The sequence below is a fragment of the Scyliorhinus canicula genome, chromosome 24 (genome assembly GCF_902713615.1).
Source record: "Scyliorhinus canicula chromosome 24, sScyCan1.1, whole genome shotgun sequence".
NCBI classification, from domain to species: domain Eukaryota; kingdom Metazoa; phylum Chordata; class Chondrichthyes; order Carcharhiniformes; family Scyliorhinidae; genus Scyliorhinus; species Scyliorhinus canicula.
This window is the reverse complement of record NC_052169.1, coordinates 6601087-6623693: the sequence shown is the minus strand read 5'-3', so window position 1 is coordinate 6623693 and position 22607 is coordinate 6601087. Positions and strand designations below refer to the sequence as shown.

Below are 22607 nucleotides of genomic sequence, written 5' to 3'. Positions count from 1 at the left end.
GCCCATCGAGTCTGCACTGGCTCTTGGAAAGAGCACTCTACTTAAGACCGCACTTCCACCCTTTCCCATAACCCAGCAACCCTACCTAACCTCAGGGCAATTTTTACATGGCCAATCCACCTAACCTACACATCTTTGAACTGTGGGAGGAAACCAGAGCAACCGGAGGAAACCCACACACACACACGGAGAACGTGCAGACTCCACACAGACAGTGACCCAAGCCGGGAATCGAACCAGGGACCCTGGCACTGTGAAGCAACTGTGCTAATCATTGTGCTACCGTGCCGCCCATTCATTGTTACCCTTTTCTGTTAAGCACTAGCCCATGAAAATAATGCTAATATATCGTAGCAAAGGTTGGAATTTATTCCACTTATTGAAAATATACAACCAAACCAAACACTCTAATAGTTGAAAAAAAAAATTCTTTTGCTTAACTGGAACGTAAAGGCAGGTTTCAGGAAGCAAGTTAAGATGTCGTAACTGTTGTCACAAAACCCTGGGCTAGTGTGCGGTCAAATCAAGCCACACTTTGTCCGGAGTCGAAAAATAGATGAAATTAGATGTTATTTAAAATAACTGAGGTCCTTGGATAAGCCAATTAAACTACAGTCACCAGGTTGCAACTTTAATTCTGTGCAGTATGATAACTAAACTGACATGAAAATGTAACTATCTAATACCCCTTTCCCAACTTCAACCCTCCCCCCAACCCCACTTCTAGCTGCCCCCACTCTCTACACACGCACAGACAAACAACAGAGGGGAAAGGAATGGTGGAAAGGTAAAGAAGATATTAATAAAATAAAAGCATAAAGGATCTTTGATGCACTAGGATGACTTCCAGTTAATGTCTTTCTGAACACAGTAAGAAGTCTCACAACACCAGGTTAAAGTCCAACAGGTTTGTTTCAAACACGAGCTTTCGGAGCACTGCTCCTTCCTCAGGTGATCTTACACTGTTAAATGTAAAGCCATTTCTTTGTTCCTAATGGTCTTAATTACAACCTTAGTTAGTCCACACTGGAGTATAGTGTTCAATTCTGGTCGCCGCACTACCAGAAGGATGTGGAGGCTTTAGAAAAGGTGCAGAAGAGATTTACCGGGATGTTGCCTGGTATGGAGGGCATTAGCTATGAGGATAGGTTGAATAAACTTGGTTTCTTCTCACTGGAACGAAGGAGGTTGAGGGACGGCCTGATAGAGGTCTACAAAATTATGAGGGGCATAGACAGAGTGGATAGTCAGAGATATTTTCCCAGGGTAGACGGGTCAATTACTAGGGGGCATAGGTTTAAGATGCGAGGGGCGAGGTTTAGAGGAGATGTACGAGGCAAGTTTTTTTTTACACGGAGGGCAGTGGGTGCCTGGAACCCGCTGCCTGAGGAGGTGCTGTTTGCAGGAATGATAGGGGGCATCTTGACAAATACATGAATAGAATGGGAATAGAGGGATACGGATCCTGGTAGTGTAGAAGATTTTAGTTTAGACGGGCAGCATGGTCGGCGCAGGCATGGAGGGCCGAAGGGCCTGTTCCTGTGCTGTACTTTTCTTTCTTCTTTGTAATTCTCTGCTCAAATTAATGTTTATTTTAATATAAAAGCTATCTTTGGTTAGTGTTATAGTGTTATCAGTCTTGTGGTACAGTAACATTTCCTCACTGTTTTATCAAATGCAAATGGTTGGGTTCTGGTCCAAACCCATAACTATGTTCATATTGATTTTTTCCAAATGGCTCCGTGGATATGGTTTTCATGTAGCAGGTGGCAGCTCCAGAGTAAACGTGGCTTTAAGACTAGCCACAGACTGCTCCAGAGCAGGCCTTTTAAGACTAGCCACAAAGAACTTTGTGACCAGCATTGTGATTCAATATGTTGTGGACGCTTGGCCTGTTAACTCAGGTGGGCGCCTCAGTGTTTGGTTATTTTGTCCTGTCATCTGATCTTCAGAAGCTTCTCCCTAAAACCAATATAAAAGCAGCTTTTGGGGGAGCATTTGTGAAGGGAGAATGTTGGCCAGGCCACAGGATCTTTAGTATCCACCTGAACCAAGGGACAATGGGACTATTTGACAGTATAGCAAACTCTTAGAACTGCATTGGAACACTACGCATTGCACTTCCTGGGACTTCTGGATTTTGGTCAAAGCACTGTGATTATATATAGAATTATTATTATAGATTATATATAGAATAATTCCATATACAGGTATTCATGCATCTCATATTTAAAAAAGAAACATGCTAATGCAGCAGTGACATCATTATCAAAATGATTATCAGCAAACTGATATCAGCAAATGTGAAATCTGACTATATTAAGTAAATCAAATGAATTTAGTAAAATATCAGAGGGATAACAAACCACTCATGTTTTTCTGCTGCAGTTTATGACGTAATCTGAACCCTGTGATTGAATCATTACCTTGTAATTCACTGAAAGGTATTCTCGATGTATCACTCACACTTTACAGTATTGATTAGTGCAAAACGGGCAAACGGAGCACGGCAGTGAAAAACGCGATAGTATGTCACAAAGCTAATGACCGGTGTCAGATTTAACAGCTCTTTTTAATAAGGCGACAGAAGGATCACGCCCTTTTGGTGACCCTGCGAGACCACGACCCCTGTCACCAGACTGAGTTTAACTACAGATAGCGACACATCAAATCACCAAGTACATCTAGTTCATCTTATTAATTCAGGATAAAGACAAATGAGAACCTGAAGCCTAAGGCACAGATCCATGGTCAAGATTCAAGAGTTACCATGTAATTGCCCTTTCAGGATTTACAGGAAAAAGCAAGCAGGTGGTCTGTGGGGATTGGTAGGGGCCTGGGACTGAAGGAGAAGGGGAAAGCAAAAGCCCTTATTATAAAGGTATGTTCACGGTGGCGAAGACACCCAACAGGGGCGGTTTTGAAATTAGTCTTATTTATGCTGTGCATTTTGTTTTATTTATGCTGTACATTTGCAGCATCAGCAGGAATAATCACACAGGTATAAGATCACACTTACGCAGTTATTCAAAAGTTTGTTCTAGACACAAACTTTAATGTCAGAGAAACATCCGTACAGGACAGCGTGGTCAGTTGTCTCACCATTGCATAATCTGCTGCTGCTACTACTACTTCTAATGTTGGGCACTCTGTCCTCCTAGCAGACAACCAACATTCCTTTTACAAAACCTCTATTTCTGTGCCTTTACCCAGTTCTCAACACTGCACAACATTTTTCATGTTACTTTTACTTTGCCCTCTCCCATCAAAAACACCACCAGCCAATGCAATGCATTTTTAAAGAAAATCTTTGTTCGGTACACAATTCTCATTCACATACACTCACACGCCATTTCCTCACCTTCAGCAATCATTTTCTCCAGCCTCCAGTTAGACTTTAAGCTAGTGACATCATTCACACTGATTAGAGACATGGCCCATTCAAGACCATATAATCATAGGGTGCAGTTACATTACTGTTAGGGCATTCGGGTGGTTATTATTAGTGATCAGGTTGGCTCCGTTTGGTGGTACTCATGCTTCCAAGATGATACAAGGGGGAGGGTTTTGGAACTGGGACCAGTTCTGTGGGAGGTGGGACCAGTATAAATTGGGCGGGTTACCCCATGGCAGGACCTGGACTGATGTCCTAGGACGAGTGTTTGCTGTGGTTGGGGAGAGTTTAAACAAGAACAGCAAAAGGATAGGAACCTAAGGTGATAAGGGACAGAGACACAAGGACAGTAATAAAAGAACAGTAAAATGCAAAAACGGAAGTCAGCATAATCCAGGGTGAGAGGCAAATAGGGCCAGAGTATAAAGAACAGTTAGGATGATTTAAAAAGGCAAGCCTAAAGGCTTTGTATCTTAATGCGCAAAGCATTTGGAATAAGGTAGACGAACTGACGGTGCAAATCAAGGTAAATGGATATGAGCTCATAACCATTACGGAGACATGGTTACAAGGAGATAAAAAAACTGGGAACTTAACGTTCAGGGATATTTGACCTTTTAGAAGAACAGAAGGAAAGGAAAAGGTGGTGCGGTGGTACCCTTAATAAGAGATTAAACGAGGGCAGATGCGAGAAACAATCTAGACTTGGATGATTTAGCTGGGGGTAAAAGAAAAGCAAGGGAAAGAAGTCATTGGTAGGAGTAATGTTTAGACCCCCAATCAATAGCCACGTTGGAGGAAAGGGTACAAATCAACAAATAGGAGGAACATGTAAAAATAGAGCAATAATTATGGGTGATTTTAATCTTTATGTTGATTGGGTTAATCAAGTTGGAACACTTGCTACGACAACGAATTCATAGAATGCATTAGGGATAGTTTCCTGGAGCAATATGTCATGGAGCCAACCAGGGAACAGGCTATCTTGGATCTGGTAATGGGCAATGAGGCAGGTTTCATAAATGACCTCAGAGTAAAAGATTCCCTGGGAAATAGTGATCACAACATGCTGGAATTTCATATTCGGTTAGAGAAAGAGAAATTTGGGTTGGAAACAACTGTGTTTAACGTAAATAAAGGGAATTACAATGAAACGAGGATAGAGTTAGCTAAAGGAGACTGGACGGATAGATTAGCAGGAAAGACAGGAAACAAGCAGTGGCAGACATTTAAGGAGGTAATTCGTGTATCTCAGCAAAAATATATCCCAGTTAAGAGGAACAATTCTGAGAGGTATGAACCAACCATGGCTAACCAAAGAGGTTAAGGAGAGTATTTAGTTGAAAGAAAAACATATAAGGAGGCAAAAGTCAATGATAGTCCCGAAGACTGGGACAAATTCAGAATCCAGCAAGGGAGGACTAAAAAGATAGTCAAGAGAGAGCATGGTTCATGAAAGGGAAATCATGTCTAATTTATTAGATTTTTTCAGGAAGTCTCAATCCGGGTGGATAGAGGGGAACCAGTAGATGTTAGAACATAGAACATAGTGCAGAAGGAGGCCATTCAGCCCATCGAGTCTGCACCGACCCACTTAAGCCCTCACTTCCACCCTATCCTCGTAACCCAATAATCCCTCCTAACCTTTTTAGTTACTAAGGGCAATTTATCATGGCCAATCCACCTAGCCTGCACGTCTTTGGACTGTGGGAGGAAACGGGAGCACCCGGAGGAAACCCACACAGACACGGGGAGAACATGCAGACTCCGCACAGACAGTGACCCAGCGGGGAATCAAACCTGGGACCCTGGCATCTGAAGCCACAGTGCTATCCACTTGTGCTACCGTGCTGCACATGTGTTATATTTGGACTTCCAGAAGGCATTCGACAAGGTACCTCACAACAGATTAAGTCATAAGATAAGAGTCCATGGTGTTGGAAGTAGTATATTGGCATGGATAGGGAATTGACTAACAGGTAGGAAAGAGTAAGTGGCGGTAAGGATTTCTTTTTCAGGTTGGTGACCTGCAGTCAGTGTGGTTCCACAGGGATCAGTGCTAGGACCGCAACTGTTTACAATTTATATTAACGACCTGGAGGAAGGAACTGAATGCACTGTAGTTAAATTTGCAGACGGCAGAAAAATAGGTAAAAAGGCAAGCTGCAAGAGGGATACAAACATTTTGCAAACAGATATTGATAGGTTAAGTGGGCCAAAAGTTGGCAAATAGAGTATAAAATGGGAAAATGGGAAGTTGTTCATTTTACATAAGAACATAAGAACCAGGAGCAGGAGTAGGCCATCTGGCCCCTCGAGCCTGCTCCGCCATTCAATGAGATCATGGCTGATCTTTTGTGGACTCAGCTCCACTTTCCAGCCTGAACACAATAACCCTTAATCCCTTTATTCTTCAAAAAACTATCTATCTTTATCTGAAAAACATTCAATGAAGGAGCCTCAACTGCTTCACTGGGCAAGGAATTCCATAGATTCACAACCCTTTGGGTGAAGAAGTTCCTCCTAAACTCAGTCCTAAATCTACTTCCCCTTATTTTGAGGCTATGCTCCCTAGTTCTGCTTTCACCCGCCAGTGGAAACAACCTCCCCTCATCTATCCTATCTATTCCCTTCATAATTTTATATGTTTCTATAAGATCCCCTCTCATCCTTCTAATTTCCAACGAGGACAGTCCCAGTCTACTCAACCTCTCCTCGTAATCCAACCCCTTCAGCTCTAGGATTAACCTAGTGAATCTCCTCTGCACACCCTTCAGCGCCAGTTCATCCTTTCTCAGGTAAGGAGACCAAAACTGAACACAATACTCCAGGTGTGGCCTCACTAACACCTTGTACAATTGCAACATAACCTCCCTAGTTTTAAACTCCATCCCTCTAGAAATGAAGGACAAAATTCCATTCGCCTTCTTAATTACCTGTTGCACCTGTAAACCACACCCAGGTCTCTCTGCACAGCAGTATGTTTTAATATTTTATCATTTAAATAATAATCCCTTTTGCTGTTATTCCTACCAAAATGGATAACCTCACATTTGTGAATATTGTATTCCATCTGCCAGACCCTAGCCCATTCACTTAACCTATCCAAATCTCTCCGCAGACTTCCGGTATCCTCTGCACTTTTTGCTTTACCACTCATCTTAGCGTCGTCTGCAAACTTGGACACAATGCCCTTGGTCCCCAACTCCAAATCATCTATGTAAATTGTGAACAATTGTGGGCCCAACACGGATCCCTGAGAGACACCACTAGCTAGAGAAACACCCATTAATCCCCACTCTTTGCTTTCTATTAATTAACCAATCCTCTATCCATGCTACTACTTTACCCTTAATGCCATGCATCTTTATCTTATGCAGCAAACTTTTGTGTGGCACCTCGTCAAAGGCTTTCTGGAAATCCAGATATACCACATCCATTGGCTCCCCGTTATCTACTGCACTGTAATTTCCTCAAAAAATTCCACTAAATTAGTTAGGCATGACCTGCCCTTTATGAACCCATGCTGCGTCTGCCCAATGGGACAATTTCCATCCAGATGCCTAACTATTTCTTCCTTGATGATAGATTCCATCTTCCCTACTACCGAAGTTATGCTCACTGGCCTATAATTACCCGCTTTCTGCCTACCTCCTTTTGGAAGGAAGAACAAAAGAACAGTATTATCTAAATGGAGAAAAACTGCAGAACACTGCAACAGAAAGGGACTTGGGCATACTTGTACATGAAACACAGAAAGCTAGCACGCAGATGCAGCAGGTAATCAGGAAGGCTAATGAAATGTCGGTCCTTATTTCAAGGGGCTTGGAGTACAAGAGCTGGGAAGTCTTGTTGCAATTGTACACAGTATTGGTGAGACCACATCTGGAGCACTGTGAGCAGTTTTTGTCCCCTTATTTAAGGAAATATATTATTTCATTGGTGGGCGATTCAGAGAAGGTTCACTGGGATGATCCCCAGTATGGAGGGCGAGTCTTATGAGCAAAGGTTAAATAGGTTGGGACTCTATTCATTGAACTTTAGAAGAATGAGAGGTGATCTCATTGAAACATGTCGGAATCTTAGGGGGCTTTAACAGGGTAAATTCTGAGAGGATGTTTCCCCTCATGGGAGAGTGTAAGACCAGAGGGCAGAGTCTCAGAATAAAGAGGCTCCAATTTAAGACTGAGGTGAGGAGGAATTTCTTCTCTCAGAGGGCTGTGAATCTTTGCCACAGAAAGCTGTCCTCGTGTGTATTTAAGGCTAAGATAGATAGATTCTTGATCAGTAGGGACATCAAGGATTATGGGAAAAGGGCAGGATAATGGATGTGAGGAACGTTGAATCATCCATGATCCTACTGAACGGCGGAGCAGGATTGAGGGGCCATCTCGTTTTCCCATCTCTTATGGTCTTAGAAGGCTGTTGATTCAAAATCCATTCCAGGATTTAAGAACACAATTTAGGCTGACACATCAACGCTCCTGAAGTGTACTGCCCCAAGGATACGTATTTATATTTAACCCTTGTTCTTATAGATCCTGCGTCACTATTTGAGGAGCAGTGTTTTCCTGATATCCTGACCAAAATTCTTCCTTCAACTAACGCTAGAGAAAAGATAAACAGCTCATCTCCCTGTACAAAATGAACTGCTGCATTAACCTACAAAGCAGTCATGGTGGCACTTCAAAGTAACTGATTGCATGGGAAGTACTATGGGATATTTCTGAGGGACATAATATGTATGCAGTAAAACAACTTCCGTTTCTGTTAGAATGGAAATCTGCTGGGCGAACAGACTTCAACAGGTAGGACTGGGTTATCAATTTATATCGTTATTTCCTCAATGATTTTGAGTTCCCCGAGGATCATAAGTTCACTTAGCAACAACCCAAAATGTGGACGACTGAATCTGCCCGGTTAATATCTGGCATGGTAATACTTTGGTAAACCCAATTAAGTATTTTGAGCTGCTTTTCACACAGCAAATTACTTTTGGAAATGCTGCCTAGATCCGTCTTACATGTCCTCATCAGGTGGCCATTTCCAATAATATTCTTTTAAACTTTTTAAGAATCAGTCTCAGTCAGATTAATAACATGGCACGCAGGTCACTTTTGCAACCAGCCTATCCTTCACCAATCGATTCAGTCCATTTGTTGCTCCCTTGTCTCAGGGACACCATTTGTACCTAGCTTTCCTGAGAGATACTGATGAAGCTGGATTTTTGGTTCCGTTTCATCGTCGTTCACCATCCAAGGGGGACGGCACAGTGGCTAGCACTACTGCCTCACAGTGCCAAGGACCCGGGTTCAATTCCAATCTTGGGTGACTGTCTATGTGGAGTTTGGATATTCTCCCAGTTTCTGCGTGGGTTTCCTCTGTATGCTCCGGTTTCTTCGCTCAGTCCAAAGTTGTGTGGGTTATGTGGATTGGTCATGTGTCCAAAGGTTAAGTGGGGTTATTGGGTTACAGGGATAGACGGGGGAGTGGGCCTAGGTAGGGTGCTCTTTCGGAGGGTCGGGGTAAACTCTATGAGCCGAATGGCCTCAAAAGAACAAAGAAAAGTACAGCATAGGAACTGGCCCTTCAGCCCTCCAAGCCTGTGCCGACCATGCTGCCTGTCTAAACTAAAATCTTCTACACTTCCTGGGTCTGTATCCCTCTATTTTCATCCCATCCCATGCCTCCTTCTGCACTGTAGGAAATCTATGGCTCTAAGAAAGGGAATGCTATTGAGTGTTTGAGAGCTCCACTGAAACACATAACCAAGATCGACATTGCTTTGAGAAAGGAGTGTTAAATTTCAAGCTCTCTCTCAACACCTTTAATTGTGTAAATAGCTAGATGACAATTTTCAGAAGCAAACAAACTTACTGCCCTGTTTGGGTTAGCATAGTCTGGGTCGAACATATACAGTAGCAGCAAACTGCTCACTGGTGCGAGCACAGAATTATCCACCATGTTCGCTTGCCACTTAGAAACTAGATCAAAGCTCTGGATTTATTTAAAAGTAAAAAGTTAGAGGAAAGTGAAGACACGGGCAAGATATTATATAACATTATTGAAGTGGTTAATTTATTCAAAGGGTGAATCTAATCGTCTTCTAGCTTGTTGCAGGAAATTCTTTAAAAGCCAATCATGGTCTCCGGCAACATATATGAGGTTAAGCTGATGGAATTCCATTCACCGTATCCCACTTTATAGCTTGATAAATAAAAAATTTGACAATGGTAAATCTCCTGTATGATAATGTGTATTTCATGGTAGTTCAAACAATTCTCTTTCAGCAATCAGGCAACCACAGCATTAAATTCTTTAAAGTCTTAAATAGTAACGGGAGAAGGACTTGCAATTGCATTTCATCTTTTAAACCACATTGCATTCATGCACTGAGCACATCGGAAATCACACATTGCCCCAAATGAATGATCTGAGGGAATTTATTTATCAAGTTGTTTTCCCGCAAAGGGCCTCATAAAAAAAATGAGCAGCCTCTGTTCTAATTCCAGCTACTTCAAACTATACAAAATAAAGGCAGAAAATCCAATTTCCATCACAAGAGCTTAATGTTCTTGCGGAGGAAATGTCTGGCTTCCAATTGGTGACTGTTTCGGGTATGTGTTTAAACAGGAGCTCAACATGTAAGGACTGCAACTACATGCCTGGCTTCCATCAGGCTATGGCACAGCAGTGGTTCTTCAGTAAGACATTGATAATATACATTTTGTCAAGCAATGTGCACTGGATCAATATTTTTACTTCATTCTTGTTCTCAGGAGTCATCAGCATGGATTATTAATTCAACAAGTATTAATAACCTAAATATACTTTTTTACGTAGTTACAATATACCCAAACACACTGGGCTTCTCCCCAATTTTGTACCCTTGCGTTTCTTATTGTTGTCCTTTTGTTCTATACACATGTTCCATCAGTGGTTCATCAGTTTATTTCCGAGGATCAGATATTGCAGTCTCAGATGCTGACAGTTTTATAAAGACAGGGGTTAAACTTGGTGCAATTGCTGGGCAATATATTACTCTTCAAACAGCTCTGGCTAAATGGTTTCTGGTTATAAATATTAGCGGTCAGTGAGATCACAAAGCTGCCAAGCAGAGCTGATAATATTCAATTCATCATGACTTGTCCCTTTAGTTATCATCTCTTCCCCCCCCCCCCCTCCACCTCTCGGCTAAAATGCGACAGAACATCAACCTAGGCGGCTGGCTAGCCTGTCAAAAGCAGATGTCTCAGTCTGCTGACAGAATAAAATCTGGCCCTGCCCGGAAGCAAGACAACATTCTCCAAAGAAGCACACACGCACAATTTGAACAAAATACAGAGAAGCCATACAACTATTTTTGAATCGCTTTATATTGCAAGTAGAGCACCCCTTATGCGACATTCCGAAAACCGAAAAATTCCCAAATCTCCATTTCTTCCCCGAGCACGCCGCACATGTGCAGTTCCCAACGTTCCGCACATGTGCATTTCCCAACGCGCATCGTACGTGCGCAGTTTCCAATGCGTGCCACACTTGTGCCGTTAATTCTGAAATCCGAAAAATTCCAAAATCCTATACACGCTCGGCCTCAAGCATTTCGGATAAGGGATTTTCAGCCTGTACATTGAAGTTGAAGAGCACAAAGGGCATGCTAAGTTCTGGCAAAGCCTGTGTTTGCACCTGTAATAGAATGAGTGATCTTGGCTCGTAGGCTGATGACAGTTGCCAGTATTTTGGGGCAAGTGATAAAAGAGACAATAACCGATTCTAAGGGTTCAATCAACTATAATAATTCCGCTTTCTCTCCTCTTCTCCTGGAGGTACGCAGGAATAGTGACATTCTCTGGAGCCATTCCCCCCCGCAACTTTAGCAGGCAATTCGATTGACAAGATGATTGCAGCAATACCCAATTCTCGTTCAACAACCACAAGTACACCCAATTCACTGGAGCTCATCGGAAATTATATCAGTGGAGGAATCCAGGCTGATAGTTTCTTCTTCCTGACCAAGAGTCACCAAGTTTCCATTTCAAAATTCACAATCATCTTCAGCCTCACTCTCCAGCTTGCGATTTCATTGGAACCCCTATGGCTGGTTTGCATACAGTCTTAAAACAATCCCAAAGATTTCAGTACTCTCATGGCCAATAACAACTTGAACACGTATACAACATTCAAAAATAACTTACACAGAGTAAGAAACAAACAGCCAAGACGCTAGACACTTGAAAACAGATGGATTTTGCATTTTGGCAAGTCTGTGTTTTATATTTTCAACTAATCCAACTCTGTAATCAAGGAAAGAAAATCTACACAACATTCAACCAAACATTACTCAGTGTCTTCAGCTAAATTGACAACTATTTTGTGGAAATTCAGAAAAGCACGCGTGGCTTTTGCATAGCAGGCATATTTCCTTCTGTGAATGTTAGCCTTTGTACACTGTGGTATACATTATAATACTCCCCACACGAAGAAAGGTTTTTCAAACCCTTTAAAGAGTGAAGGGACAAAAGGAGGAGTACATAAGTTAAAAGGGAAGAGGGAAGCAATGTCAAAGAGAAAGGATTTTAGTCATCTTCTGGGAGTATGGTAGGAGATAACAAGGTGTATGGAATAGCTAGTCATGGAGCTGAGGGGACAGAGAACAAGAACAGTGCTATATCAGAGAATAAAGACAATATAGTTTGAATCTTGGTTGCAATATCAGTACATAATGAGCAAATTCTAACCTCCTATTTAGAAGGAAAGAAAAGCCCTACTAGCCATTCACATCATAGTTACAACAGTCAAGCAGATTACGTCTTCATTGCTTAACTGACCAGAGAGCATTTTTTTTAAGGGAAGAAAAATATTGTAGCTCAAAAAAAATATAGCGGTGATTTTGCATCATGTCGCTATGCAGGCTGTCTGTACAAGTCCTCAGCACAATTCTTTGCTGGCTTTTTCCTGAAAAAAACTGATACACTCAAAACATTTATTCATCGTGAATACATTTCACTCACTCAATCGTCGATGAAAGGGCCAGTTAATGAAGGAACCCAAGTTCAGTTCTAAAGACAAACCTAATCTCATAAGAAAAATCTATGATGTGCTTTTTTTCATTTGCTGAGCCATGAGATAGTTCCTGCAGGACTGAAGGTCAAGGCATGACCCTCTAAATCTTCTAATGGTCTCCCGGTTTTAGGAGCAAGGGGTCAAAATGACCTACATTTTTCATAAACTAATGTAAACACCAAAAAGCACATAAAATAAGCCATCAATGAGCCACATCTGATCTCTGCTGGCGCTCTGAACTAATTTTAATATTAGTGTTTGCATTAATGGCAATAGATGTTTTATCCTCAGTGCAAGGTTTTCTGCAATTGTTTTATATCAATCATTTCAATTGTGCATTTTTCATTTTATGATAGTTTAAGATTATTTTATTAAACGTTTTTCTATGTGGTGATGCCGTAAATCAACTAGCCGATGAAACCCTGCAGTTGAAAGGATATTGACATTTATAGGTGGATCATTTTCAAGTAGAAAAAGGGGTAGACGGACAGGGAATTAACTCATCAAAGGAATACTTTGTGGTCTATAACCAATCTCGTTCCCACCCAACCTCACACGCACACAAATTCCATGGTGGGTCACCAAGTGCTGCCACAGAAATACACCATTCAGCCCATCAAAGTCGACAGTTGCTAACTGGCGAGTCAATAGGAGCTGAATTCTCGCTCCACAGTACACAGGCCCTGAGCCATATGTAGCTTGTTAGGTAAAATCAGCTAACGGCAGACTAGGATTCAAACCTGCAACCTTTTGGCTTGTATGGGTCAGTGAGTGCTACATTGAGCAGTCTGCCTATAACTACATTACAGCAAGGTAGCACAGTGGTTAGCACAGTTGCTTCAGAGCTCTAGGGTTCAAGGTTCAATTCCTGGCAGGGTCACTATCTGTGCGGAGTCTGCACGTTCGCCCCGTGTCTGCATGGGTTTCCTCCGGGTGCTCCGGTTTCCTCCCACAGTCCAAAGATGTGCAGGTTAGATATGCTAAATTGCCCTTAGTATCCAAAAAGATTAGGTGGGGTTACTGGGTTACAGGGATAGGTTAGAAGTATGGGCTTAAGTGGGGTGCTCTTTCTAAGGGTCGGTGCAGACTCGATGGGCTGAATGACCCCCTTCTGCACTGTAAATTCTATGATAATTACACAGATCATTGGTAGGACAAATTTACAGAAAAGCTGCTTTGATGTCCTGACGTACAATCATCTGTCCTCCTGGTAGGGGCTGGGCTTTTGAAGTTGAGCAACATAGAAACAATGATGATTTAAATGTAGAGTTTCAGCCCTGGGTCACTCTACCTGCACTCAGGTTTCTATCCTTTCTTTCTGACCAATAATTTCTCAACTGTTGCATTTTGCTGATTTAGTTAAAAACGTTGCATGAAGGAGGCTGGTGAACTCAACTAGCTCTTTCTAGTTGACTGGTGTGCGTTCAGAATAAAGGCAACAGTATGGGTTTTATTGCCTTTCTGCCTGTGGCAGACTGGGGATCTGCCTCCTCGCTCTGCCCCTGAGATTGGAAGTTAATGGCAAACCATCACTGACAGAAAGGCCACGAAAAATGGCTCGTGGTGAACAATCAGCAGACAATGAGCCAAGGACCTGCCTTCGGGAAGACCACACATGAATGAATGCTGCCTGTACGTTGTTAGGAAATCACTTAAAAAAATCATATAGTAGACTCTCCAGAGAGAGAATGTCCCAAGGTGGTTAATTAAAAGTCTTAAATGTTGGTCTTGGTAGGGAAACGAGCCACATGAAACAACAAAGAGTAACTATAAAACACAAATATTTCTTAGCTGGAAGATTGATTTGTAAATATTAAAGGTGTCACTAGTCTGTGCAATGTGCTATTATCCTGATTAAGGCTTTGTCTGGCAATACTTCTGACAGATAATCAGAGAGACAGTAAAATGAAATTTGGATAATGAAAAAAGTAACTTCTCTCCACAGAGTCTATCACATCTCAGGATGGCTGCAAGTCTTTCCATCCAATGAAATCCTTCCGAGATGCAGTGACTGTTGGTTATGTGAACAAAATAGCATCCATTTTGCACACAGCAGTATCCAACAAAGCAAATAGACACATGAGTAGTTCATCTGATTTTTTATTTTTTTTTGGCTGAGATAGGAATGTAGGCCTGAAAAATCCCTGCTGTCTGCGTGGGTCTCACCCCCACAACCCAAAAGGATATGCAGGGTAAGTGGATTGGCCACACTAAATTGCCCCTTAATTGGGAAAAAAAAAAAATTGGGCACTTTAAATTTATTTAAATAAGAAAAATCCCTGTTTTTGACTGGTGCCACTAAATCTTGTGCTCACCTGGACGGGTTGATGTAGTCTGAGCTTAATTCGTATGTCATGCCAACAAGACAGCACTTGCTCAGTGCTGCATTGAACTGTACAATGTTCTGATTCAGATGCAACAGTTCTACAAACTGAGGCCAAGGTGATTATAGTACACTTGCATTTAACTTCTGCTTTTGTAAACTTCCTCAATAAGAAGAAGTCTTACAACACGAGGTTAAAGTCCAACAGGTCTGTTTCGAATCACTAGCTTTCGAAGCGCAGCTCCTTCCGTAGGTGATGAAGGAGCTGCGCTTCGAAAAGCTAGTGGTTCGAAACAAACCTGTTGGACTTTAACCTGGTGTTGTAAGAAGTCTTACTGTGCTCACCCCAGTCCAACGCCGGCATTTCCACATCCTCAATAGGATGCTGAGGAATTGAACACTATCTAATTTGGGTTTCAGCTTCAAGCATTCCCAGGTTGTGAAGAGTGGAGATGATTCGTAACGGGCTTGGAGGTTAACATTGGGAGGATGATACCCCTGGCTGGAGAGTCTCATAATAAGGGTTATTTAGAATCAAAATGGGGAAGTTTCCTTACTCAAATGGTTGTGAATCTTTGAAACAGGGCTGTCCTTCTTAACTGTATTCAAGGCAAGTGATTTTTGAATACTAAGGGAACCAAGGTTAGCGCAGGAAGGCGGAGTTGAAGAAATAATCTGCTATCATCGTATTGAATGGTGGAGCACATTTGAAAAGACAAAATGGTCTACTCCTATTCCTATTTATTTTTTTATGATTTCTAACAAGGTGTGGGAGATTTCCAATCTCAGAAAATCAATTGTTACCGCACCTATGTGATATTTTTGCCACATCAGCCTCTATTGAGTTTACCAATTTAATGGCTGTCCCTGATGAAGGCTTTCAGCGCATCAATCTGAGTTTATATTGACCAGATGGTCTTAAGTGCATACTTTGCAGTGCATGAACTACCACAAAATCCAATCTGGAAGTTAAAACCTTTCTACTCCAACTTAACCATCTGAGTGTTTACACGACTTCCCAATTGCAAAATAGGAGAATGACGTATCCAGTAGAAGCAACGTCTACTGCAGATTTTACAGTACATTAAGTTTACTTAAAGCCCAGATTAGACTTTCTCCTCTGCTTATCTTTGATAGTTGCTGTGTCGTAATGACTTTCATTGCTGAATAATTATTTTGTATGGAACAACCTTTGCATGGTGCTGCAAAGAAGACTGACAGTTCCATTTCACACCCACAAGCGCCCAAACAAAATATTTCAAGATTACCTGTAACACCAAAGATGATGCCGGCATTGGACTGGGGTGAGCACAGTAAGAAGTCTTATAACACCAGGTTAAAGTCCAACAGGTTTGTTTCAAACACTAGCTTTCGGGGCCGTTAGCCAAGCATTGGCCAGCAGACCACAGGCATTACAAAGATTCAGTTCTGATGCCCGGGCAGATGTGGCTGAGCACTCCAGTACATTGCTTAACAGATCATTGTGGCTTACTGCACGCTGCATAACCTGGAGCTGCAAAGGGGGGAGGACTTGTGATAGATGACGAGATGGCGAAGCTGCATGTCTGCTCCGATGAGAAGGGATACGAGTGATGGGTTCGAGGAAATCATGGCTGCAGGGAAAGAGCACAGTAAGAAGTCTTACAACACCATGTTAAAGTCCAACATGTTTGTTTCAAACACTAGCTTTCAGAGCACTGCTCCTTCCTCGGGTGAACCTCAGGAGCTGCGCTCCGAAAGCCAGTGTTTGAAACAAACCTGTTGGACTTTAACCTGGTGTTGTAAGACTTCTTACTTGCAAAAAGAGAATTCAGAAAAATCTTGAGGCCAATTTCTGCCAACTGGATCAATAGTGAAGGAGGCAGTGCCTGTGCCTGGGAGCAGGTCACCTGCCTTCCTATTCTCTCAGCCAGCATGATGCAGAAAAACACTTGGCAGGGTCAAAAAATCAAATCTAAAACAGAATGAGGAAACAAGTAGGACACTGCATGCAGATTAAAACATAATATGGTGCGTGTGCCTACCAAACAACAGGAAGGCTCAGAAGGCCAAGTTTCATTTGTCAATGCTTAAACACAAGAGAGTGGGAGTGATGTATGATTCCAAACGAGACAACACAAAAAGGGACTGACAGGTTTTAAGTATGGTGCATGTGTCGCAATTCACTCTGAACTTAATTTGCCACTTCATGTTGAGAATCCGCTTGTTAGTCCATGGGTAACATAATACAAAGTCATTTGCTACAGTAATGTTTGAAACCAAAAATAACTACAGCAGGTGACACCCTATCTCCAGGAGAATGGGGGGGATGGTGACAGCCAACGATAAAACAACACACTTCACACAACGCCGATTCACAAATGTCACTTTCAAACCTCATGACAAACTACAGGTCTGACAACTCACTTTATATTTCAGCGCATTTCCAACTTTTTCCCTTGTTGTGACAGCCAACAAAATTAATTAAACCCTAGACCTGGGATTTGACATTCCTGCGTATTGCGTTCTATTTGTTGATTACTATTGATTTTCTTTGATACTTCATTTAAAAATCAATAGCTGGAAAGAAAAATAGGCATGGTTTACACATACTTAAACATACAAATGCATGCTGGAAGGAACTGTAGTTTTGGCCAGGCACTGGCAGCCAATTATACGAAAAGCTCTTAACAGGTGAAAGCAAGGGCTCCAGATCGATTTTCAGTTTTCTTTTCTAATCACAGAAAGTGGCTATAAATTAGGCTCATCAGTGTGTTTTTTTAAGATAACCCATGAAGCAAATAACTTCATGTTTTTTTTAAATGAGCCTATTAAGTTTTTTTTAAGCATAAAGGAGAGGATGCCTGACATTACCTGGAGTTCATGCGTGTGCGAAGTTTCTTGGCCTTCTTTCTGACTTTCTGCTTCTCTTCGGCATCCTTTGTTGTCTCTAGGTGTACACAGGTCTCAGTCACAATGTCCGTAATGTATTTCTTACAGGATAGATGCTCCTGGTGGAAAAAAGTATGAATAATCAATCGCTGAGACAAACTTTGCCTTTCAGTGAAACTCAAGAGTTCCATTCTGTATAGCTCTGGGCCACGCCTAGGACTTTTGCAAAAAGCTTTTAGAAGCTGAAATAAAAACAGAAAATGCTGGAAATATTAAGCAGGTCTGGTAGCATCTGTGGAGTTGGAAACAGAGTTAATGCTGATGAACTTTCATCAGAACTGGGAAAAGTCAAAGATGTAATAGGTTTTGAACAAGGGGGTCAAGAACAAAGAAGGGTCTGTGAAAAGGTGGAAGACAGGAGAGATTGGATGAACGGGGCGGCACGGTGGCACAGTGATTAGCTGCTGCCTCACAGTGTCAGGGACCCAGACTCAATTCCGGCCTCTGTCTTTGCGGAGCTTGTACCTTCTCCCCATGTCCGAGTGCGTTTCCTCCAGGTGTTCTGGTTTCCTCCCACAGTCCAAAGGTGTGCAGGCTAGGTGGATTGGCCATGCTAACTTGCCCTTTAATGTCCAGGGATGTGCAGGTTAGGTTCTGGGTTACAAGGACAGGTTGGGGTTGTCGCGGAAATGTAAGTAGTAGAGTGCTCATTTGAAGGGTCAGTGCAGACTTTATGAGCGAAATGGCCTCCTTCTGCTCAGTGTGGATTCTACGATTCTATTCTATGATAGAAGTCTTACTGGGCCAAAGAGATGGGGCAAGATAAGAAACAAAGAAATAAAAACTGTGCCCAGTGGTGGGGGGGGGGGGGGGCTGCCGCTGAAGCAAAAGAAAGCCTTAAATATGCAAAGAAATGGAAACAAAATGGAGAAATAGAGTTTATGATCTGAAATTGTTGAACTCAATGTTGTGTCCGGAAGGCTGTAAAATGCCTAATCAAAAGATGAGGTGTTACTCCTCGAGCTTATGCTGAGTTTCACTTCAACAGGCCAAGGGCAGAGATGTTAGCATAAGAGATGTTTGTAAACTGAATGGAAGTGCCCCACAAAGTGATCACCCAACCTGCTTTTGGTCTCCCCTTAGTAGAGGACAGCACACTGTGACTAGTGAATACAGTAGACTAAATTGAAAGAAGTACATGCAAATTGCCGCTTCAGCTGGAATCAATGCTTGGGGCCTTTCCTCAGAGCCGGAACAAATAGGCAATCCCCATCTCCATTGAGCCGCACATTGCCCCATTTTAATTTATTTTCTTTATCATAATAATAATAATAATCTTTATTGTCACAAGTAGGCTTACATTAACACTGCAATGAAGTTACTGTGAAAATCCCCTAGTCGCCACATTCCGGCGCCTGTTCGGGTACACAGAGGGAGAATTCAGAATGTCCAATTCACCTAACAAACATGTCTTTCAGGACTTGTGGGAGGAAACCACAGCACCTGGAGGAAACCCACGCAGACACGGGGAGAATGTGCAGACTCTGCACAGGCAGTGACCCAAGCGGGACTCTAACCTAGAGTCCTGTGTTAACCATTGTGCTACCGTGCCGCCCATCTGTCTTCAGGTGCCTGTCACCAGGTACAGGGAAAGATCAATAATTGGCCAATTTGCTTCAAGAGTTTTAATGTCACAGTTCTACAATTTACCTCTTTTAGCACATTTTGATAGTCGGTCCTATGAAGCATTTAGGCGCATTTTACTGTTAATGGTGTTACATAAATATAAGTTGTTGCTCTTGCAATTAGCTATTAAGATGAGCATAAGTGTAGTCCATAATTCCTGACACATCGGTCATCATGAACTTTATATTTTCACACCTCAAGAAACTAGTCAAGAGCCACAACATAATGACTGCTGTTATATCCATGGGCTAGAACTTTACACTATCCATAACTGGTACACAAACCGACTGATCTATTTTTAACAACCCATTTCAACAATTAACAAAACCAAAATGCTGCAGATGCTGTAAATCTGAATGAATTTCAGCTACTAAAATTTCCCATTACTAATATATTTCATGGATTTTTTTCAAATTCTGCAGGTAACAGAAATGTCCTGAAGTCCTCCTTGCTCTTGCCACAACAGCGTTCCCAGCCCTGCCAGCCAAGTTGTAATTGCCACGCTCTGGGCCTGGAACCAACAAAGGCAACACTTCAGCCTGGCCGAAATGCCCACCATGGCCCCCATCTGTAGCAATCACAAGTTTGCACAGCCACAATGGATACCACCTTTAAACGGTGGAGGCAGGACGGGGCGACATTGACAGTTAGTGACTTTTACATGGATGACAGACTACACACACATATCGAAAACATCCTCCGTAGGGAAACGACGACGTACCCACGGACGCCGGGACACACTGGTAGAGATGCTGTTAGGCGTGGGCGACTTAGGGAGAGGAACTGTATAGGCGACTGCTGGAGGAGGCACGCTCCCCGCTGAATGAAACAAGGGAAAAAGGGGAGGAAGAATTAGGGATAGAAGTAGGGTGAGTACTCTGGTGAGAAGCACTGCACAGGGCAAACTCCACCTCCACATGCGCACGGCTAAGCCAAATGCAGCTAGAGGTGGCGCGCAGAGCGCACCTAACTGGAACTCGAATGAGCAGGTTCTTCCCGGAGGTGGAGGACAAATGCGAATGGTGCCAGGGAGGCCCGGCCAACCACACCCACATGTTCTGGGCATACCCCAGACTTATCAGGTTCTGGACAGCCTTCTTTGAGGCAATGTCCAAGGTTGTGAGGATGAGGGTGGAACCGAGCACACTTGTGCTTCACCTGCTATTGGATGCTTATCACCCTCACACTGGTCCGAATTGCTTTCAGCCCCGTGCAAATGGTTGGGGTTTTGCTCGCCACATTCTCACTGCGCAGAGACAGGGAACTTTGAAACTGAGGGCGGGAAGTTTGATGGAACAGATCACAACACTTTATGGTGCTATTTCAACAACTAATCTTTTTTCCATTTCTTATGTACACTGAGTTGCAGATTATTGTACCTTATAGCATTTCATCAGCATTTGTGCAAATGTTGAGAAGTGAACCTAAGCCAGAATACAAACATATGAGGGCAGCACGGTGGCCTAGTGGTTAGCACAACCGCCTCACGGCGCTGAGGTCCCAGGTTCGATCCCGGCTCTGGGTCACTGTCCGTGTGGAGTTTGCACATTCTCCCCGTGTCTGCGTGGGTTTCGCCCCCACAACCCAAAATGTGCAGAGTAGGTGGATTGGCCACGCTAAATTGTCCCTTAATTGGAAAAAATAATTGGGTAATCTAAATTTAAAAAAAAAAGAATACAAACATATGTCACTTCGCGGGAACCTACATGTGCTGGCGTTACAATTGTCACGACTGTGCTGATTTTGCAAGAATATTCCGTAAGGTAACAAAATTGCATTGCATAAATTCAGTATTTAATAGTTTCTCTCACCCTCACACAAAAGGTCACAGTTTTTTACAGACTCAAAATAATTAGAACTCTGAAATTTGCCAAATAAATTGGCAGGCATTAAATGGAGAGGCAATATTTTTTGTTCAACTAGCAGGGCTTGACTTATTGCATTTACGAGTTTTGTTTGATAGGATACTACAAAATGTAAAATGGATTCTGAAGAAAGCCTACAGCGGAATGATTTAATGCAGAATTGATGGGGAAAGGCAGTCAAAGTAATTTTTTCTTTTAAAATGCACTGATACATTATTTTATTATACATCTGCCTTCCTGCCATCTCTCAGTCCTATGAAAACAAACCTACAGGAAAAATAACACACAATGCTGTAAGCACTGAATGTATTGAATAATTAACTCATTAACTGCTTAAAAAGCACCAGGCCATAACTGTAAGATTTATAAGATATCAAAATGAAAGACATCCTGAAACCCAATCACCACAACTCTGCTGGCAATGGGAGAGGAAGAAAATGAAATGCAAAAATATGAAAGTTTCCATTTTTTCCAAAATTGTTTTTCTCCTTTTTCAATTTGCGATTGGACATAGCCAACAACTTTCCTCCAGTAATTCACCCATAGCTTGAAAGTCTGATGACTGTCGCCATACTATTTCTCCATGGATGTAGCCGACATCCTCATCCCTTACCCACAGAAGCAGTGGTCATGATCATGCATGGGAAACCAGAGCTCATTTCTCCTCCAAGGCCTAGGGGCACTGACACCCTACTCTAGTGCCTTGCCACTGCTCCAACAAGAGGGGAGACGGTGGTATGTGGTATTAGAACATACAACATACAGTGCAGGAGGCCATTCGGCCGATCGAGTCTGCACCGACCCACTTAAGCCCTCACTTCCACCCTATCCCCGTAACCCAATAACCCCTCCTAACCTTTTTTGGTCACTAAGGGCAATTTATCATGGCCAATCCACCTAACCTGCACATCTTTGGACTGTGGGAGGAAATCTATGCAGACACGGGGAGAACGTGCAGACTCCGCACAGACAGTGGCCCAGCGGGGAATCGAACCTGGGACCCTGGCGCTGTGAAGCCACAGTGCTATCCACTTGTGCTACCGTGCTGCCCCCAAGTATTGTCGCTGGACTAGTAAGTCAGAGACCAGGGTGATGATCTGACGGCAGGTGATGGAATTTAAACTCACTAAAAATCTGGAATTAAAAGTCTAATGACGACGATTGTCGTAGAAGCCCATCTGGCTCACTAATGTCCTTTAGGGAAGGATATCTGCCATTCTTACCTTGTCTGGCCTACATGTGACCCCAGACCTACAGCAATCTGGATGACTCTTAACCCCCTCTCAAGGGCAATTAGGGATGGGCAATAAATGCTGGCACAGCCTGCGACGCCCAGGTCCCGTGGTGATGATATGGTGGTAATGTCAGTGGAATAGTAGTCCCGAAGTCCAGTCTAAGCCTCTGG

The 22607-nt window shown here is 42.7% G+C and overlaps 1 protein-coding gene across 2 annotated transcripts in view; it reads right to left on the bottom strand.

The window, feature by feature from the left end:
- The window catches only part of scaper (S-phase cyclin A-associated protein in the ER), a 347711-nt gene that overhangs the window by 187795 nt on the left and 137309 nt on the right, over positions 1–22607 (bottom strand). For both annotated transcript variants that reach the window (XM_038784220.1, XM_038784221.1), the window contains one exon: positions 17634–17770. In XM_038784220.1, coding sequence (XP_038640148.1) covers positions 17634–17770 — 137 coding nt within the window. The remainder of the gene's footprint in view (positions 1–17633; positions 17771–22607) is intronic.